This window comes from Eurytemora carolleeae, unplaced genomic scaffold, assembly GCF_000591075.1.
Source record: "Eurytemora carolleeae unplaced genomic scaffold, Eaff_2.0 scaffold775, whole genome shotgun sequence".
Lineage (NCBI taxonomy): Eukaryota > Metazoa > Arthropoda > Copepoda > Calanoida > Temoridae > Eurytemora > Eurytemora carolleeae.
This window is the reverse complement of record NW_019396662.1, coordinates 142,048-164,648: the sequence shown is the minus strand read 5'-3', so window position 1 is coordinate 164,648 and position 22,601 is coordinate 142,048. Positions and strand designations below refer to the sequence as shown.

General features: G+C 32.0%; 1 protein-coding gene across 1 annotated transcript; it reads right to left on the bottom strand.

The window, feature by feature from the left end:
- Window positions 1-4,486: 4,486 nt before the first annotated feature.
- LOC111707054 (limbic system-associated membrane protein) lies at window positions 4,487-22,587 on the bottom strand. The gene is made up of 19 exons (XM_023480050.1): window positions 22,552-22,587; window positions 22,092-22,131; window positions 20,863-20,920; window positions 19,949-20,058; window positions 19,048-19,109; window positions 18,160-18,210; window positions 17,923-18,000; window positions 14,450-14,496; window positions 13,844-13,905; window positions 12,990-13,028; window positions 12,165-12,280; window positions 10,766-10,852; window positions 9,587-9,668; window positions 9,094-9,218; window positions 8,412-8,479; window positions 6,372-6,426; window positions 5,168-5,246; window positions 4,869-4,901; window positions 4,487-4,655 (listed from the first exon to the last, which is right to left on the bottom strand). Exons 4-19 carry the CDS (start codon window positions 20,037-20,039, stop codon window positions 4,567-4,569), a joined length of 1,164 nt encoding a protein of 387 aa, XP_023335818.1. The 5' UTR covers window positions 20,040-20,058; window positions 20,863-20,920; window positions 22,092-22,131; window positions 22,552-22,587; the 3' UTR covers window positions 4,487-4,566.
- Window positions 22,588-22,601: the final 14 nt, after the last annotated feature.

The window sequence follows — 22,601 nt, the reverse complement described above, 5'->3', positions numbered from 1 at the left end:
ATAACTAATCTGTATTTGTTTGTTGATATTCATATTAAAAGATAAATAAATATCTTCTTCTCAATTATTTTTTAGCATTGGAATTAAATAGATTTTGAATAAGGATACATTCAAACTTTGCACGTGAGTCCTGTTGTTGCATGATCCGAACCAGTACACGGATGTAATCCCAGTGTGTACTGTGCAGTCGTACCAACCCGACTAGTAATCCCAGTGTGTACTGTGCAGTCGTACCAACCCGACTAGTAATCCCGGTGTGTACTGTGCAGTCGTACCAGCTCGTCTAGTGATCCCAGTGTGTACTGTGCACTCGTACCAGCCCGTCTCGTAATCCCAGTGTGTACTGTGCGGTCGTACCAGTCGTCCAGTAATCCCGATGTGTACTGTGCAGTCGATCCAACGCGTTTTTTGCAACAAATTTAGGCTGGCAGGATTTGTCTGTTTACTTTGAACTTCTTTTATGCACTTTTAGGTTTGGCCCCTGTTTTTTGTTAATACTCATTTTACAGCTGGAAAAGAAAAATAGATTTCCACAAAATTCCTGAGGCCCAAAATGATGCCAAATCAGGAATCAAATATTTATTATATGCATAGGATGATGTATTTTCTCGTATTCGATCCTGTCTAGGAAAAGTATGAAAAATACGTAAAATGTAGAATAAACGTTTCACAGTGAGTATCTGGCTCCCAGATACTTCTAATTTACCAAGTTTGAAAATTAGGATACCATGTGTATTGTCCAAATAAGTAATCGTTGACGTAATTTCAAGTGACCCTCCATTTATATAGGATAGCATTTCCGACTTACAACGATACCCTTAAAAGCTTTGCCTGATCATATATGACATGATATCCATTATAGAAAACACTTTTCTAACTAGCTAAAAAACGATATTAGCTTCCTCATTATTAATGCAGGTTACAAGACAGGATACTTTTTTAATGGAGGGTCACTTGAAATTACGCTTACAGTCCCTTTAATCAAGTGAGAACTTCACCCCCTTTTTTTTGACTTAAAACTCTAAAGCGGAAGGAAACAAACCCAGAACTTGTATCCTAGTGTAAGTAAAGTCATTTTATCCTTGATAAAAAGATAAAGAATCCTCTCTTCTTCTTTGTATCCTGTACTGTGAACTATCAAAGAAACCAATTCAGTAAAAATGCCATTTTCTCCGCTTCGCTTGATNGGGGGAGGAGAGAATTTCAATTCAAGATAGTTTTAAAAAGTTCATTTCGTCTTTCTTACCTTATAATACAGAATACAGACTGAGAGAGATATAAAAGTAATGAAAAGGAACTGAGTTCTTGCCACAAAAAATGATTTTCTAATCCCTTTATCTTTTCAAGTTACTTAATACTTATTTGCATAGACTACTGAGTAATGGGACACTCTACCATATAGAAATCTACATGTCTTTATAAAATATCTTGACACAAATACAGACAGAATTCTTTTAAAACGATCTTATCTTAATCTTTTTAGCAAATATATTCTGACTTGCATCATTTCTTAGGTTTATGTTGGTTTCAAGTAAAAAGTATAACAAATGTTTAAGTAAGTGATCAAATGAGTAATTAAGATAGTGAGTGATTAGAATGAATGAGTTAGTAAATGAGTGAGTAATAAAGTAGATAAGTGAATGAGCTTGTGAGGGATTGAGTTAGTGGATAATGTGTGTGTGTGTGAGAGGAGGAGAGTATCGGTATGGGAGTGTTAAACAATTAATATTCACAATAGTGTTCATTTGACTTATAAATAGTTCTACTCAATACCAATATACATATTCAATATATTTATTATAATAACAAGTGACCAGTTTTTCACACTTGACCATGAATGAAAGAAAAATAAGATATTAAACATATAGAATAATCTAAAAAAAAATTAAGGAAAGTTCGATGCACAAAACCTATGATCAAGCAAAAAAGTAAATATTGAAAGACAGGGAAATAAGGGAAAATAAAGGGTAAATAAAGGGTAAATAAAGGGTAAATAAAGGGTAAATAAAGGGAAAGTAAAGGGTAAATAGAGGGAAAATAAAGGGTAAATAAAGGGAAAATAAAGGGTAAATAAAGGGAAAATAAAGTGTAAATAAAGGGAAAATAAAGGGTAAATAAAGGGAAAATAAAGGGTAAATAAAGGGTAAATAAAGGGTAGATAAAGGGAAAATAATGGAAAAAAGGGTAAAAATGATGAAAATCTTAAATCTTAAATTATAAACCAAAAATAAAGAAGAGTAAAAAGGGTTTAAAATAAAAGTAAAACAGGAGTAAAAATACGAAATAAATGAAAATACAGGAAAATTAGGGTTAAAATGAAAGTAAAACAAGAGTAAAATACAGCAAGAGATAAGGAGAGAAATAAAGGCAATCTTTTAAAAAAGAATAAAATTTCGCAAACCGATTGAAAGTAGAAAACAAAACCCCTTTTCTTAATATGAATTTTCTTTGTTTGGTTTGCTCGCCAAACTTTCTTAATAAGGAGTTTTCTTCCTTCAATCCGTTCTCACTTACTTACTTACAGTGGAAGGAGCACACACTGAGACTAACCCCAGCACTTATATTTTCTTACGAATATCTAACTCCCCAAAACAATTCAATAAGAACAAACAATTTGTTCAAGATTTTAAATAGAATGTTAGTATTAAGTAATAATTAATAACTCTGATCTTGCCGGGCTTCATTTGTTGCATAACACGTGCTGGTCGACTCTACACTTGTGGACGGTTATACAATACATATGTTGGACCGGCTCGGAGTGGTGTGATTAGTTAAATGTACTCGGATATACTTTGTGTATTGCTAAAATATAATATATCACAATTAAACTTCTTAATTTTTATTTGTATCTATTATTTATTTGTATTTCTGAGTATAAAAATAGGGTTGAAACACATTGAGTAGGAAATCTAAAATAGGTCATAATTGAACCAGGGGCGTATTCAGGAATTTGTCCAGGGGGGGGCTTATTTTTTATCTTTCCAAGGGGGGGGGGGGTCAGCACCCCTTGGGGCCTGAAAACCCCGTTCACTGGTCCAGGGGGGGGGTCAGCCCCCCCCCTGAATTGAACCACGGATCTATGATTTGCTTATGAGAAAAGCCCTTGGAAAAATGGATTTAACATGCTAATATTTATTTTTAAAAAAAGAAAAAAATTTCTACATTTTTCCAACGCATTTTCTGGAAATTTTTTAAAACCTCCCGAGCAGTATCCCCCTAGTAATTAAACTTTCTAATCTAACGTTTTTAATATTGAGCTGGTCTTTATAAATTGTGTATCGAACCTGCACTGTAATTCACTTAATGGTGGGCATTGTTTATATTTAAAACAATAATTCAAGGTTTATTGATTTGTCAGAGACCGAATTTAATGAATTTGAGTCGCGTCTCAAATCCAACAAAAACCGGTTTCAATTGAGTACCGGCTTAAATCTTGAAACATTGAATATAATTTTTAGTGGAACCAACCATATTTGAGCCGCGTCTCAAATTTAAGTTGCGGCTCAAATTCTTTAAATTCAACCACTTGTTTGTTTATTCTAATTCAAACGATTTTTCTAAAAGATAGGTAAAAATCGTTTGAAAAATCGTAGTAAAAGCAAGGTGCAAACGTATAGAAAATCAGAACGGACCTCAAAACGATTCCCATACCTAATCTCACTAAGGTCAAATTTATGCGACATTACTAATACAACTTTGTGATTTCGGAGGTCTTGTAGTATGAAGTTGATGTACAAGCATAATAAAGCAAATGTATCCGGTTAATAACAGAAAATCATTTCTGTTCCTTTCAATTAGCTCTTTAATAAGAGGAATTATGATCGAAAACATGAAAGATTTCAATCTCACATGGAATTTGATTTGGTTTAACGTGACTCTGTATCTGTATCTGTTAGCTGTATCCATCAATTTGATTTAGTTTAACTTGACTCTGTATCTGTATCTGTGAGCTGTATCTATCAATTTGATTTAGTTTAACTTGACTCTGTATCTGTATCTGTGAGCTGTATCTATCAATTTGATTTAGTTTAACTTGACTCTGTATCTGTATCTGTGAGCTGTATATATCAATTTGATTTATTTAAGTTGACTCTGTATCTTTATCTGTGAGCTGTATCCATCAATTTGATTTAGTTTAACTTGACTCTGTATCTCTATCTGTGAGCTGTATCTATCAATTTGATTTAGTTTAACTTGACTCTGTATCTGTATCTGTATCTATGAGCTGTCTGCACCAGAGAACTAGGTTCATTAGAAAAAACGAATCCAATCTTTGAATCTGTCACAGTCAATACATCCCTTGATAATGTGGACAGTGCTACAGGGTGTCATCCTCAAAAAGAGGAGGGGGGGGAGGTCAAGAAAGTTCTAAATATTATAAAAGAAAATGCTTAGATAACTTTTTTTGAAAACGTAGATGAAATTTTAATATCTTATGTTTAGTATAATCCTAAAACTGTAAAAATACTAAATCTGGCTGAAATAATTAATAAATATAATATTTTATTACCCTTACGTTCCAATAAACAATAATTTTTACAACAAACAACTTATTTCTTATATTAACTATATCAGTGATAGTATCATGAAAATACTAAAGAACCACCAACTACCCAGGGCAGTCTCACCCCCAGATCGAAGCCACCATTTCTGACCTTAAATTCGTTTTTGGTAAATACTCATTCTAAAAAAGTAATTAATAATAATAATTTTTGCAAAAGAATGAATCTCTAATTTTCTAAATCCTTAATAGTTGAATCCTGATTGTTAAAACATTTAATATTTGAAAATCAGATAATTCAATTTAATATATTGATCGAGTATGTGAAATAGGTTTTCTAATCAACATTTTTTATTAATTGGTTTACCTTGGCCACTCAAACCCGAGGAATCATACAGATCTAAAAGAAGAAAAATTTGACTTGATATTGATATTGACTAAGTTATTAAATTGTTAAATATTTTAAAAATGTTAAATCTTTTAAAAAAGTGTTAAATGATTTCTATTTTATACATTTTATGCATCCTTAAAGTAATATGAATAAACTTATAGCTTGAAAACTTTAAAATGAGAAGGGAGTTATTTTGTCAAAGTTTTGTTCCAAATTATTTTCTAGACCACTGTATTATATATTTGAAATAAATTAGTTTATGAATTTAAACTTACAGTTTTGTTTAAGGGTTCTGAAGATATGAATTGGAGAATATTCTGATTCTCCAAACTGGTTCAAACACTTGATTCTAACCTAGAATAGTAGATGTTTATACCTGGTATACAAGTAGTATAACTGACAGTGCGAATACTAGAATTTTTGACAGGGCGGGGGCAAGTTATCTCGCAAAGCGCGGAAAAAAAAGTTGCCCCCCCCCTGGCCTTAAAATGCTTTTTAAATATTTTATAATAAGTCTACTAAATGTCCCTATGTCACCCACTGTTGTCCCAATTCAAGGACTATATATAATGTATCCCTCTGTATAATTCTGTATTACTCTCTCTAAAGTCCTAAGTAGTCTCCTGAAGACTACTCCTCTTTGTTACCCACTGTAGTCCCAATTCAAGGACTATATATAATATATCCCTCTGTATAGTTCTGTATTACTTTCTCTAAAGTCCTGAGTAGTCTCCTGAAGACTACTCCTCTTTGTTGCCCACTGTAGTCCCAATTCAAGGACTATACATAATGTATCCCTCTGTAAAGTTCATTGTGTGAAGTCTCCTGAAGACTATTATTAGTCCTCCGTTCTCTTTATTCTCCCCCACCCCTTCTCTACTAGTATCCAGGTAGTTAGTGTACCTGGTATCCAGGTGGATAGTATGCCTGGTATCCAGGTAGGTAGTATACCTGGTATTCGGGTATGGAGTATACCTCGTATCCAGGTATTTAGTATACCTGGTATACAAGTAGGTAGTATACTTGGTATACAGGTAGGTAAAGGTAGTATACCTAGTATCCAGGTAGGTAGAGGTAGTATACCTAGTTTCCAGGTAGGTAATATACCTGGTATACAGGTAGGTAATATACCTGTTATACAGGTAGGTAGTATACTTGGTTCCTGGTAGTATATATAACATGGTATTGAGGTAGGTAGTATACCTGGCATCCAGGTAGGTAGTATATAACATGGTATTCAGGTAGGTAGTATACCTGGTATACAGGTAGGTAGTATACCTGGTATACAGGTAGGTAGTATATAACATAGTATTCAGGTAGGTAGTATACTTGGTATCCAGGTAGGTAGTATATAACATGGTATTCAGGTAGGTAGTATAACTGGTATACAGGTAGCTAGCATACTTGGTATCCAGGTAGGTATTGTATAACATGGTATTCAGGTAGGTAGTATACCTGGTATCCAGGTAGGTAGTATACCTGGTATCTAGTATCCGGAGATAGATCTGTAAGAGGAAACGAATACTGAGAATCCCTGAAATATTATCTTGTCAACTGGGAACTCAGGATTCAAGAACTATAGATTCAGGAACTAAGGATTCAGAAACTCAGGATTCGGAAACTCATGATTCAGAAACTCATGATTCAAAAACTCAGGATCCAGAAAGGAGGAAGGAAAACAAAACCATATGATGGGAGCAAATAAAATATAGAGGGAAATAAGGAAAAAAGGAAAGTGAGGGAATACACTGAAATTGAAAATCGTATTGAACAATCGTTTTTAAAAATCGTTTTGATAAATCGTTTTTAAAATTGTTTTGATAAATCGTTTTTAAAATCGTTTTGATAAATCGTTTTTATAAATCGTTTTTATAAATCGTTTTTATAAATCGTTTTTATAAATCGTTTTTATAAATCGTTCTTATAAATCGTTTTGAAAAAAAATATTTTCATCGTCAAATTCTTTTAGAGCACAATTATTGCCAAAAAACGTCCTCAAACCTAAATTACGTTTACAGACCCATGAGAAAGAGGGATAGATATTAGATAATAGAGAAGTAAAAGAGTAAAATGAGTTGATTCTTACAAGGAAATGAAAATCTAATAAAAAGAGAATAAGGTTTGCCTGCGTGTAAGAATATAGAAACATAATTACATTTTGCTGGAAAATTCGTCCAGAATAATAAAATATATAATGGATAATATCAGCAGTTATTAATAATTATAAAAAGTTTGATACGTTTTCTATTCTGTGGAGTAATGACACGATATAGAACTTCAATACAATCCATGTATGCAGTACATTTAAACATCTGTATACATGTTTTTCCTATTTGATTAATGCTATTAGTTTGCTTTTACAATTAAACCAGTGTTTTCAATATCACAGTGATTTTACATTTGTGTTCAATCTTGTTTATTTAAACTAATTATTTTACGGAGATTTTTAGATTTTAGAACGTGTCTGCAAATAACCAAGGGAAAAAATTAACTCTCAGAATATTTTTAACATATTTCACGTGTATGAACTGTACAATTATAAATAGTAGATGCCTAAGATCTGTAAATAATTCTATATTCTAATAATGCAAGGTTACCCAGAAGGCATGAAACTTTAATATCGAACTAAAACTCTTTAGATAGAACGTTATTAACGATCTCAGGGTTAAACTTAGAGTTTGTCTGTTGTGTAGTAAATTAGATAAAAAGCTAAACAATTCTACAAGAAAAGAAATAGACTCAATTAACTGTATACAAGTCTCATCTTTGGTGGGTTACCCTGTATATGAAAATATATTACCTTAGTTGTACCTGTTAAAGTACTGTACATAAATTGTACCTGCCAAAGTATTGTGTACATGAATTGTACACGTTAAAGTACTGTACATAAATTGTACCTGTCAAAGTATTGTGTACATGAATTGTACAAGTTAAAGTATTATACATGAATTATACCTGTTAAAGTACTGTACATAAATTGTACACGTTAAAGTACCATACATGAATTGTACCTGTTAAAGTACTGTACATAAATTGTACCTGCTAAAGTACTACACATAAATTGTACCTGTCAAAGTACTGTGTACATGAATTGTACACGTTAAAGTACTGTACATAAATTGTACACGTTAAAGTACTATACATGAATTGTACCTGCTAAAGTACTACACATAAATTGTACCTGTCAAAGTACTGTGTACATGAATTGTACACGTTAAAGTACTATACATGAATTGTACCTGTTAAAGTACTGTACATAAATTGTTCCTGTTAATGTGCTGTACATAAATTGTACACGTTAAAGTACTGTGTATGAAATTTACCTGTTAAAATAATTTAATATGAATTGTACCTGTTAAAGTACTGTACATGAATTGTAAACGAAAAGTACTGTGCATGAATTGTACACGTAAAATTACTGTACATGAATTGTACCTGTTAAAGTACTGTGCATGAATTGAACCTGTTAAAGCACTCTACATGAATTGTACCTGTTAAAGTACTGTACATGAATTGTACCTGTTAAAGTATTCGTATCTAGCAGGATGTTGGAATCTATAATGTTTCCAGGCAGCGTTATAGAAATCCTATTCAACAATATTTAGCTGTCAAAATAACATGGATCAAATTAATTTGCGAACATACAGAGCTAACCATAAAAGATAAGACTTTTAAGACGACCTAAAACTCTTAAAATATGACGATACCAAGGATACATGAAGTCGTCTGTCTGCCTTAGATATAGTAATGTAATGGCTTATCAAATGATTTGGCTAAATAGGTAACTTTGAATATAAAGGAACAGGCAGTAAATTTCCGTACAGTTGTCTCTGAAGTCTTATTCTTTGTAGGTAACACTGTAGTAATAATATTTTGTTGATCTATGGACAGCTGACGTTTAAATTGTCTTAACGTGTATGCTGAGTAGACAGTTTAAAAAACATGTTAAAAGTATGTTTTTTATCAATGTCTATGCGGTTTTTGAATTTGAATGCGCAGAATGTTTTTATCCCTCCATCCCTCCAGATGTTTTCTAAAATTATTTTCTCTCTGAAAAAAATACTCGCTGAAAAAATTTCTACTTTTAACATTTTTTAAAATTCATTCTCAAAAATCGGGTTAGAGAAGCTTCTCCATTGTCCCATCCCGATATTTTCAGGGGTGCCCCCCACCCCCTTCTGCAAGCTTACTCTGACCCTACCGCTTTCCTAGCTTCTATATGAGAATCAGTGACCGGAGCAAAACTTGAAACCGTCCAGCTCAGGTTAAACTGTGTAGAGGAAACTGAACCTTCTCCGCTCAATATCCGCACATCAGAGGGTCGACCTACAAATATATATTACAATGGGACCCATCTTCTTCAACGCAATTTCAGGAATATATATGTAATGTACAAAGAGTTTTATCTACAGGATCCCACTAAACCAGGACAGTTGAGAGGCGACTTGAAGATTGTCTTTAGGCTTTCAAAATAACAGGAGATATTAAGATATAAAAATATTTGGTCTAGATTTGATTTTATTAAAAAAAAAAAAAAAAAATTGCATAAATCTAAATCTGCATAACTCCAGCAATTTAAAAAGCACAAAAAATGCAGACACTATTATGTATTTTGAATATTGTAAAACTGTAAAATGCCGAAAATTATTTCAATTATCAAAGACGATCTTCAAGTGTTTTGGGACACTCTGTACCTGAGAGTTGAATAGATGCCTCTGCTCTACCCTGATTGTTCTGAGCTATACAAGTATAATTTCCCAAATCTTGAGTTCCAACCTAAAAATATAAAATCAGCATTTCTATGTCACAGCTCATATACGAAATAAATATTTTAAGTTCTCTTTTCTATCTCTTACATCTAATTGTTAATAAAAACAAAACTATAAATATTATCGTTTAAACATAAGAGATAATTTTAAAAGCACGTAAGCGTAAATTTAAATGACCCTTCACATGCAAAGATGGCAATGTCCGATTTACAACGGTACCCTTGAAATCTTTGTCTAAACCAATATGAATTGGATATCAAAATTTACAATTTTGAAAACTGATTATTTCTTTTAGTGGTTTCTCTACAAACGTGACATGGACAGCAGGAAAAAATATATTCATCCATGTTTTTGTATATTTATATTTAAACTGTTTATTTTCATTTGACGTTTCTCTGAAAAAGCATTTCTTGCGTATAAGACACATGCAGAGGACTTTTCGACTCAGAAAAACTACGTGATCCTCTTTCTTTCAGATTAAGGTTTCAAGGGTACCGTTTTACATGGAGGCTCACTCGAAATTACGCTTACAGTCCCTTTAAATATAAAAAATAGTAATTTCATTTAAACTTCCTGGTTGAATAACAACATGTGTGTTTTTTAAATTTTTATTTTTGTCTTTTTTAGTTATTGGTGAAACGCAATATTTTACCAAAAACTCTTATTTGTTTGTCACAAACTCTTATTTTCTAATACCTATATCATTGAAACCTGATGGTGAAACAGTGTGATATTTCAAACTTAGACTATTTGATCTTACAGAATTCATTGTTTGAAATATCTAAGGTCTACAACATTGGGTTGCAAAGCTATAGTGATTTGAAAATCAGAGTTAGTGGCAAAGACTCAATTTCTTTATCAAGGATTGAGATATATAGAAATTTTTAATTAAAATATAAAAAGAAAAATATGTCTTCGGATAGTATTTGTTCAGAGAAAGGTTTAGGATGTTAGTTATGTTAAATATAAATTTTAAATAAAATATTCCATATCATAGTATGAGTCTAACAGTCGTTTAAAGCTAAAGAAGTACTCACAAAGGGCTACCCAGGGGCTACCAATTTGGCTTTCAAAGAGCTTCACAGAGAAAGAGTTAATACACACCTCGTTTATGAGTATACTGAAATGAGTAGAGTTTGAAGTTGTTGAATAAAGTCCATCCAATAGCATACCAGATCTGTACCAGGTCACCTTCATACAATGATCAGTTAGAATTTTTTTTGAAGGGGGGTTTCGACATTCACGACGTGCCTCCAATATGTAAAATTTCGTGCAAATTGTGTAATTTATTTCTTAGAAATTTGCTTTCATTAGATTATGCGAAAAGAACAGAAGAGGCATTTAGCAATATCAAAGATAAGTAGCGGAAAAGTTTACCAATGTGTAATAACGGTTTGATTTTATTTCCGTAAATGCCAATATCTTCTGGCAGAGTCAACATTTTGAATAATGTAACTCAAATATGAACATGTAAATTTTATTCCAATGCGATATTTGAAGATTAAAATTTTTTAAACATATATCCCTAAGAATAGTCATGTGATGACCACTAAACTACCTGAGGAACAGGTGTCCCTAAGACTAGGCATGTGATGACCGCTAAACTACCTGAGGAACAGGTTTCCCTAAGACTATACATGTGATGATCACTAAACTGCCTGAGGAACAGATATCCCTAAGAATAGTCATGTGATGACCACTAAACTACCTGAGGAACAGATATCCCTAAGAATAGTCATGTGATGTCCATTAAACTACCTGAAGAACAGGTTTTGTTAAGACTAGAATGTGATGACCACTAAACTACCTGAGGAACAGGTATCCCTAAGACTAGACTTGAAATTACCACTAAACTACATGAGAAACAGGTATCCCTGATACTAGACATAATATGACCACTAAACTATCTACCTGTTATCCCTGAGGCTAGATATGATATGACCGCTACTCTACCTAAGGAACAGGTATCCCTGAGGCTAGATATGATATGACCGCTAAGCTACCTAGGGAACAGGTATCCCAGATACTAGACATGATATGACCACTAAAATATCTAGGGAACAGGTATCCCTGAGATTAGACATGATATGATCACTACTCTACCTAGGGAACAGGTATCCCAGATACTAGACATGATATGATCACTAAGCTACCTAGGGAACAGGTATCCCAGAGATTAGACATGATATGATCACTAAACTATCTAGGGAACAGGTATCCCAGATACTAGACATAATATGATCACTAAGCTACCTAGGAAACAGGTTTCCCTGATACTAGACATGATCTGATCACTGAGCTACCCAGGGAACAGGTATCCCTGATACTAGACATGATATGATCACTAAGCTACCTAGGGAACAGGTATCCCTGATACTAGACATGATATGATCACTAAACTATCTAGGGAACAGGTATCCCAGATACTAGACATGATATGATCACTAAGCTACCTAGGGAACAGGTATCCCAGAGACTAGACATGATATGACCACTAAACTACCTGAGGAATAGGTATCCCTGATACTAGACATGAGATGACCGCTGCCCGAGCTGAGCCTAGGGATCCAGCTGACCCCTTTACTACCACAGGTTCAGGAACAGATACAACAGGAGGATCTAGATTATATATCATACCACTATCAATATCATTTTATAAACTTTAATTAAATTATTTTTTATTGTTTACTAAATTTTTCTACTTAAAGGTCGATGGGACTGTATTCGTAATTTCAAGTGACATTGGAAAGTGGTATGTCCGAATCACAATGACAGCGGTACCATTTAACCCTGTATCTGGTCAATGATCAGTTATCCTGTTTATTTGAATGAAAAAAATTCCAATTGTGGTTTAATTCTCAAAAGTGTCAACGTTATTTTCCTCATTGATACTCAGATTAAGGTTTAAAGATCGAGTGCCCTTGTAAGTCGGACTTGCCATTTTTTGAATTTGAAATTCGAATTTTTTTAAATCTAAATTCGAAATTTTAAATGTAAATTGTCTTTGTTGGCAAAAAAAAGGTTTTCACTCTCGCACTATAGATAAACTTGGGTTTGGAAATTAATTTCGATATATTTCTATATCCTCATCAGTCCTTAAAGAATGGTGGTATTAATAAAACTTAAATTTTGTTAATTTAAATTTTAAATTTTTACTTAAAATTTTAAATTTCCAGACTTAACTTTAAATTTTTTTGACTTTAAATTTTCAATGTTAAAATCACGCCTCTAGTTCCTGTAAAGTGTGTGCGTAAAAATTACTATTTGTAGGATACGTTTCATTAAATATGTTTTAGGAAATGTCGGGTTACAAGAATTAAAAACTTACATTGGACTTGAAGTTGAATCCTGTCTTGGCCTGGTTCTCCTGAATAAATAATAAAAAAAAAATCATAAGAAAAAACATCTGTTGTAAAAGCTGATATTGAAAATGATTGGACAGATACGTTTGTTGATTCTCAACAATTTTTGTGACTATTCAACATTTTTCAAAACTTTAATTTCAACGTTTTTCTTTTTATCATTTAATTTTATTTTGGATAATTTCCATCTTAGAGGTGAAAAGACGATGTTTAAAGGAACGTTTTGAAACGTTAATATCCAAAATCACTTCAGGCCACTTAGAATTGGGTTAGCAAATCATTTGAAACATTTTTAAAGCCTTTTTTTGTCAAAATCATTGATGCATAATATTTAAAGAATTCTGGTTTATTTCCATAATCTGAATAATCTGAATAATCTGAAGTATGAAAATGAAACAAAAACAAACCAAGAATTGAATTATAAAGCACTTGTTATAAATATCAATGCTTGACCGGGAAATTTAAATATCTGAAAACTTTGTCCATCCAGTTTTTAAAACTGTGCCCCCCCCCCCCCCCTTTAATTTGTCCTCTTTCTCCCTCCCTCCTTCTGACTTCCCCCCTTTTTGTCCTTAGCCTACCAGCTCCTCACTTTACCTCCTTCATCTTCCCCCTACTTCCCCCATCCCCCTTTGATATTTACCACCTTAAAATTTTCCCTCTAACTTCCCCCATTTTATTGTTTCCCACCGGCCCATAATCTCCCGACCCTTGTTTTTCTTCCCTACCTCCCAGGATCCTTTACCTCCTTCATCTGTTCTCCTTCCCCCCTTTTTTACCCTGTCTCCCCTTTTGTCCTCCCCGCCCCCTCTCTCTCTACCTGCTCCGTTGTCTGCTATACAGATGTAGGTTCCTCCGTCCCGTCTAGAAACCCCTCTTATACTGATTCAAACCATAATCCTCAAATTCAAACCAAAAACAACTCTTGTTTGAAATCAAAATTAATGTAATTTGGACACAACACAATTATGTAATTTGCTATTTGTAATTTGAAAGAAACACAAAAGAAATAGAAAATTCAACTTTTTCACAATATAATTGTTCATTGGCACAATTAAAATGGTTAACCAGGTTTCCCCAGAACTAAAAGTTTATCCAGTAATTCCTTATGAACTAAACTTGTATCCAGGTTCCCTTTGAACTAAAAGTGTATCCAGGTTTTCCCTGAGCTAAAAGTGTATTCAGGCTTCCTCTGAACTAAAAGAGTATCTAGATTTCCCTTGACCTAAAAGTGTATTCAGTTGTTTCCCCTGAGCAAAAAGTGTATTCAGGCTCCATCTAAACTAAAAGTGTATCGAGGCTCCCTCTGAACTAAAAGTGTATCCAGTTGTTTCCCCTGAGCTTAAAGCTTAAAGTGTATCCAGGCTCCATCTGAACTAGAAGTTTGTCCAGGCTGCCCCCTTGTTTGTTGAAGGATAATGTTTGCCTGAGATGAGCTCCTGTGATGACTGAACTAGGGGATAATGGTCCCTCCTGAAACAAGGGTTTAATGGGTTCACTCTCAATGTATGAACAAATACTTGAGAGTCATCTCTCTGCTCAGAGGAATAGTATAGTCCGGAGTAATTTCTCTGTTTTTTGTTGCAGTAAAATCCAGCAAGGCAACAAGCGTAATTTTTTACCTTATTTTTACCTTATTCTTCTAGCATATTTCCTTCCTTCATTATAAAACAATAACAAACAAAATGTTTACATATTTCCTGCTTTATTAGTGGTTTTAAATCTATATAATAAAACAAGACATTCGTATCTATGTATGTTGCGAATAGCCGGTCAAACGGCTGGACCGATTGGGCTGAAATTTTTTGTTGACACTCATTTGTGTTATAGGCTAAACAAATTCTAAATTAAAAAAAAAAATTATTACTTTTTCATTCAATTTTTTTCCACGGGCAACGTCGGGCCCTTCAGCTAGTATGTAATAAAATCAAAATATTTTAAAGCAAAGTTCATGACTTCGATTCTACATTTTATGTCTTTACATATATAGTTTCCTCTAGATATTAGTGCTGCTGGTATTTCTGTATACTGAGATGAATTTAAGTTTTCTGATTTGAACTGAATTCAAGATTAGACAATGCAATTAGTAACTCAATCCTACAGAATATTAATAAAGAATTCAGATTTTAGAATTAAAGAATTTAGAATTTAGAGGGATTGAAAACGCAATTTTAAGTAACCCGCCACCTTTACAACTAGGCTTGTATAGGGCGCTTCACGGATGTTAGTAATTCCTTGGGGTCATGTGACAAAATTTAGGCCCGATCGGCCTAGTCGTTTTGCCGTTAATTAAGGATACAAACAAATGGATAGACAAGAAAAGTTTTATAGATATATGTCAGATTCATAACTAAGACATTTCTAAGAATGAAATTTTCCCGAATTGGTATCGCTGAAAGATATAATTTCTTAAGCTATACTTTCCCAAATGTGCTTGCCGCAGCGCTAGGCCCCCTGTCATCTTCTAGTCGAAGCGCATTGCCTATCACATGTTCCTTACCCAAATTATCATAAACTGTAACAACTCTTCCAAAGTAAAAATATACTTTTAGAAAAATACCGTGAATGGGAATTTAATTAATGTAGGTTCACATTTTAGAAAAGGATAATGACCTAAATCATCTGAAATGTGTACTTTTGGAAAAATACCGTAAATGGGAATTTAATTAATGTAGATTCACATTTTAGAAAAGGATAAAGACCTACATAATCTGAAATAATTTACCCCTGTGTTGGTAAAATAAAATGTTCAGACCAATATAAAGACATGAAGATGTAATAATGAAACTCTATCCCAACCCTTCTCTCATTTCTTAAATACATTTATCCACGATCCACACTTTTTACACAAATATTTTCACACCTTTAACAATCAGCCCTCAAACTGAAAACAGGATGAAAACACTGTTTTTTCAAAAGGGAAGAAAACTTTGTTCAAAATTTTAAAATTCAATTAAATCTGATTTTGACATTCTTATTGAATCATAGATAGATAAATAGATAGATAGAGATGTAGATAAATAGATAGTTAGGAAGGATGATTGAATACATCTTTAATTTTAAAAATATCTCTGTAACACAGCACAGAGAGTTAATCATGTCACTATGGTAGTAAAGGTAGTTTTGATTTACATCCGTTTTTAAATGTTTTTTCTTACACTTTAGTATCTATATAAATACTTAATACGGGGTCTAATAATGTCTAAAAAATATGTAAATAAATTGAAATCTGAGGCTGGCATGAATTACATTGAAATTTGAAATACCAGCAATGCAAAAGTGGTTATTCCAAATTTTAAACATTTATAACAATTTTCTAAGACCATGATAATAGTATTTTTATTCGACTTCAGAGACGACTGTAGGAAAATTATTCAGTGATTTTTCCTAAATGTGTGGTTCCCTGCTTAATGTTTGCCAAAATCGTACAGTAGTATAGCATTGAAAACTTCCACGTTTAAATTAGATTTTAATATCTTAAGAGTGCAGTTAAATCGTCATTGAAGTTTGATTCTTTGTAGGTAATTCTACAGATATTTTGAATATCCAAAATTATAAAAATTAAATCAAAATTAAAATTGAGACTCCATGCCATCAACTACTGCTTTTTTAAAAACCGAAGTATTTATAATAAAAGTTAGATGAGCAGGGCCTGTCTGACTTTCTTGTCCCACTTACTTCTCTAATACATTTTAATTTAGCCAAAATTCAATTTATTAAGAAGTTTAAAGCTAATAAAGACAAAAACATAAGAAAATACACTATAAAAGTCGAAGTCTTCAATATTAGTATAAATAAATCATATCTAACAGATAAATAAATCTATAATTACATGTTTATTTCACGCTCGATCTTGAAAAAGACTAGAAATAATTTGTTGCATTAATTAATTTTTTAACCAATGTTTTCAACAACAAAAATGACTTCAATGTATTTATACAAATACAAAAGAATTCTGTACAATAAAAAAATGAAAAAATGTTAAATTCAGAATGGAATCCCTTTGTACTCTATGTTGTATGATTATGTTGCATAATAAAACTTTTCAAAACTTTTTCCATTTTCATCTTGAAATTTAAAATGTTATGAGTAAATGTCAATAATGGTCAGTCCAGTCCATTTATATACTGAAAATATCCTAATATATTTTATATATACATATTTATTTATATATTTATTAATTCATATTTTTCTATAACATTTTAAAATAAGTGTTAAAAAACGCGAACCTGAATATCAAGATATTGTGTGTGTCTACTTGAATAAATAAATAAATATACAGGGCGACCCATTTAACATAACAAAAGAGAGACTACTTTTTATCTACCCAGTGAACCAAGAGCCTGTAATTCAAAGCAGGGTATCATTAAGGAACCCGATATAGGAAACTGAGGTTCAGAACTGGATTGTTACAGTTTTTTAAAAAAATATTTTCGTTATTTTGTATGGATGATACATATTTATATTTATGAACAATCTTACCACTAAAGTACCGGGCCGACCTATGGGCAACTAGAGCAACTTACACAGTATACATACTATCATATATATATATTTATATACCCTGTGATACCAATTTACCAATTGACTAGTATCTATATCTATATATACTTTAAGGTGTATACGGATGACCAATTTTTTAAAATAGCTTTTCCCATTACAATTTGCACCGTGAGCGCTAATTTAAATGTTTAGCTTAATATCTCTAAAACTACTTTCTTTAGCAGTTTTTAACACTTTGGACGCGATTATCTTAAAGATTTAAGAGCTGTCGACCTAAAATTTTACAGGAATTACTCATGTATGTTGTGCAATAAAAAAGTTTTTTAAAATTATTAATAATTTGAGGCCCCACTTATATATATATCTATATGAACAATTGTATAGAATTATACATACCCTGTGAATCCAGGAAACTCTAGGTCTAGGTTCTCCTTGAGTAACACAAGCCATCTCCACATCATCTCCCTCTTCGGCCTAATTTTTTTTAGTTTTCAAATTTCAAAAAAAAAATTTTTTTTCCAATATGTAACTAATACTGTTTTGATTTATGATTTTAAAAGGAAAAATAGGAGATCAAAAACCTAAATAAAGATTTGGATAAAATTGCATGAAAATTGCATTCACATATTCCACCTGGATTAATGATTCCACTGCTCGTACCATTGGTGGAATCAGAACAGTCACCTAAATAAATTTTATATTTGTTTCTAAATTGTGTAATTGTAGTTTTACAGAGGGTTTTGAATAGTCCAATGAACACTAAACACAGCACTTTAAAAGAATATCGAGTTCACTTAATAAATCGATTTCCAGGGTTCAAATATAAGATTTCCAGGGTTCAAATATAAGATTTCCAGGGTTCAAATATAAAAATAAGATTTCCAGGGTTCAAATATAAAAATAAGATTTCCAGGGTTCAAATATAAAAATAAGATTTCCAGGGTTCAAATATAAGATTTCCAGGGTTCAAATATAAAAATAAGATTAATGAAATGTCATCTTCCACAGTTTTATTGGTCTTACTCTAGATTACCATTGTATGGTTCAACTTTACATTGCAACGATTCGATTGAGTTTCTGAAACGTGTTCTTTAAAAAAATGCAAATATTTTTGTTATCTTTCCGTTTTTGTCCAGACACTAGACAAAATGCTTGAACTTACAGGATGGACTAAGTGGAGTAGTGTTTTAATGCTAATAATGACATTTTCCCCTCTGTCGCACATCGCAACAAGAGACATATTTAAGAATAAGAAACCTAAGCAAGAAACAAAAAATAATAAGGAGACAATGTTTCGTCTAGAGTCGTCGGTAAGAATTCCTAACAGTTATAACTTTGACTTTACAATTCAATAGTTGTCACATTTGGATATCAAGATCAAGCATTGTAGATTAAAGCTATTTCTCTGACCAGTGATCAGTGACATCTATGGTTTCTAAGGGGTTTTAAGGCCCCCCCCGGCCCCCGGACAATTTTCTTTCTCTTTATTCCGGTAATGACTGGATTAAATAACTGACTTACCAGATAATGTTGCTGCAAAGGTTCATAATCAGGTTTCCATTCAACTTGACAAGTGTAGTTTCCTAAACATAATCAGGTTTTCATTCAACTTGACAAGTGTAGTTTCCTAAACATAATCAGGTTTCCATTCAACTTGACAAGTGTAGTTTTCTAAACATAATCAGGTTTCCATTCAACTTGACAAGTGTAGTTTCCTAAACATAATCAGGTTTCCATCAGGTTTCCATTGCAATGTCAAAGCAATGTGGTAAAAAGTTTAATTAGTCCCCGGATTTTCTCAAAAAATAGTCTATTTCAAAAATAACGACGTATTATATTTTTTGGCGCTTAAATTCTCTGTATCTCAAAGGTTCAGGGTGACCCACGAAAAATCACATTAGCAAGAGGACTTGAAGGTCGTCTTTGATCTTTGAAATAAATTCCGACATTTATTCGTCAAACTAATTTTGGAAGTAGAATTCTAGAATTAATAATCACAAAATTATTACCAGTGATATGAAGAATTTTCTTAAGATTTCGACAATTTTGGTTTAATTTAATAAAATTAAAATCTAAACGAAAATTTTAATATCTTCGGAAATATAAGATGATAACGATATAATGATATTTTTGAAATGCTTTGACACGACAATTCTGTGGTTTCAAGAAGCATACATTTTAAAAAGCGTCGACGATTGAATGAATGTTACCAATAAAATTTAAAATCAAAGACGACTTGCAAGTCGTCTTCATCCTTTCATGTTTCGTGGTACTTTACCTTTGAGATAAAGAGAGAAATGCTTTCCAAATCTTAAAGAGCATTGCAAACCAAAAATGTTATAAATAGTTATAGAAAATATGCACACCTAGCTTATAAAGGCACACATCCAACTTTCGATCTAAAGAGACACACGTGTCATACCTGCATACTCTTTATCAATACTGGATACTTGAAGAATATGCGATTCTATTTTATCTTGTCCTATCAGGAGAATATCAGTTTTCCAATTCATCCTCTCATCCTTCCTCACCCTACAGGTTACAGGGGTTAATAATAACAATTAAAGGGACAGTAGGCGTAATTTCAAGTAAACATACGTTTAAATATAGATATCCCCGATTTACAAAGATACCCTTTGAATCTTAATCTGATTAATAATGTTAAAGAAATCGTCGGGTTTTGTTTGGTTTGCAAAGGGGAAAATTTCAAAAAGGACATTGTTTCTGTAATCAGAAGTGCGCAAGTCAATTATTAAAAAAAGAATTGAAAATATTTATATTTCAAACAGAGAAGAGAAACAAGAAATACACAGGGTTGAATGCACCGTTGTGAATATAACTTGCAATTCTATAAATGGAGAATTACTTGAAATTATGTTTTCAGTCCATTTAAAGAAACTGTTAAAGTTCATGTCATCTCAATCTTTCAAACGACCTTTAAAAATCTTCTTTTTCAAATCAGCATAATTCTTTTACAAATATTCAACAATGTTTTTCCTTTGGTCAATAGAAATCTGAACAGTGTACACTTTTTATGTATGTTGTGTATACTATTCAGGGAAACTAAGTTTGAATTGAGATTTTTTCTTAAACATTTTTATATTTAAGAAAATTAATTTTCACAAAATCAGTTGGATTACAATATATGAAACAAATTTATTAAAATAGAGATCATAAAAAAATATTGGTGCCTAAAATTATTTCTACTTGGGCTAATTTGGGAAAGGAGTCCCGCAAAAACATATATTTTTTATTGACTATTTCGTTTCTAAATTTAACAGTTTTAAAAAAAAAAAATTACAATAGTTTTCATGAATTGTGCATTTTTTGATTTACCTGATTTTTCCAACTGAGAGAACATTATTTCTATGTTTCCAAACCACTGTGCTGTCACCTGCAATATACACATCTTGTATCCACTGTGAAATAAAGGTCATACGCTCTCAAGCAAAAATATATGAGAATTTTCCTAACTATTAAATAAAAACCAAAGCTAACATCAAGTGTTTTCTAGTGCTATAATGTACATGTTAAGGGCTAGTCCACTGTGCTGACTTTTGAGGTAAACATAAAAAAGATATCAATACAATGTAAAGAAAACACTTGAAATACAAAACTATTTTTCTGAAAAAGTTACATTTGTTTTTACCATTTTTGTTTTCTGACCTATTATCCAAATATATGAACAATCCCTTTATATAAAAAGTATTATGTTAATGTTGCGAATGATACTGCAGGCGGCAGCTGACGGGAAAGGAATATTTCATTTATTTTAATATTTAAGACAATTCAACAATTCAACAATTCAACATCTCAGTTTTTAGTCAGGCTTTACTTTCACCCTTTTAGAACAGATATATGCATATTCTGCCTGCACAGTCTAACACTGTCTGTATGTCTGATATTCTGATTTTCAATTGGAAGACACAAAGTCTGTGAACGAATTAAAAAAAGATTGTATCTATATTGAATACACTCCCACGCAAAAATGTTAATAATTACTCATTTTATAACTGAAGCTAGAAACTGTAGTTCTAAATTGTGTAATGAATAAGGGCCTTAAAAACCAAAGCCCCAGGCGCGGCTGTATAAATCTCAAAACTTTAAACTTTCGTTCTGCTTTTCCCCAAAATGTTTTTTTTTTATCTAATATTAGCATTAAAATCAGAAATCAGATTTTGAAATATTTAATGTTTACGAGTAGAATATCAGGACATCAAGTTTAAAAGTGAAAGGAAAGAAATTTTGGTTCAGTGGCAATAAATCAGTTGTCGTAATTTTAGAAAGATGGGGCATGCATCATTCACAACGGTACCCTTGAGATCTGATTTATTATGTGGAAGATACAGTCGTTTTTCTGAATTGAAAAGTTTTCAATTCTGATAATTTCTCCGTTGTTTTTGAAGCAAGATGTGTAAAATAAACCAAATGAAAATTAACAGTTTTCAAAAACAAAAACATGGAAATGTAATTCAAACAGAACTCGGAAGGGTACTGTTGAAAATCAGACATGCCACTGTATAAATGTAGGGTCACTTTATTAAATGTACTAAATGGTTCCTAACCTTGATGTTTAACATTACAGGTGAGCGTAAGCAGATCTCCCTTCAAGAAAACATTTTTATAAATATAAAAACATTATAAAAAAAAGATGTATTTTTTTGTTGAAAATTTGACATTAATTGTCCCTTGGTAAAAGACATCAGACATTTCAATATTTTTAATTTATTTTAATGAATTTAAATTTTAAAAGTACACAAATTGCAGATCATATTTTGGAAATCCCAATTGACCGATTGACTTTTTAATTCAAATTTTTACAAATCATAATATTAAGCGACTAGTAAATGATACGTACATGTTTGTAATGCAGAAAATCAATTTTTTAATATCATTTTTTTTCTGGCTATCATGTATTCATTTCATTTAGCTGTGTTGTATTAGATAAACCCACCCCCCCCCCGCAACCCGACTTCATGTTTTAAACATTGAATAATGATAATAATAATTTTATATTAATGTTCCCTTGAGTTGAGTAAAGTTGAGTTGAGTTGAGACAATCTCAGGTCCCCCTC

Excerpts from the sequence above, each read along its gene's own strand:
- LOC111707054 (XM_023480050.1), bottom strand. The coding sequence starts at position 20,039 with ATGAATTGGAAAACTGATATTCTCCTGATAGGACAAGATAAAATAGAA. Across the intron at positions 4,902-5,167 it reads CAGAACCCTTAAACAAAACT|ATCTGTATGATTCCTCGGGT; the intron begins GTAAGTTTAAAT and ends TTCTTCTTTTAG. Across the intron at positions 4,656-4,868 it reads CTCGGGTTTGAGTGGCCAAG|GTCAGAAATGGTGGCTTCGA; the intron begins GTAAACCAATTA and ends AACGAATTTAAG.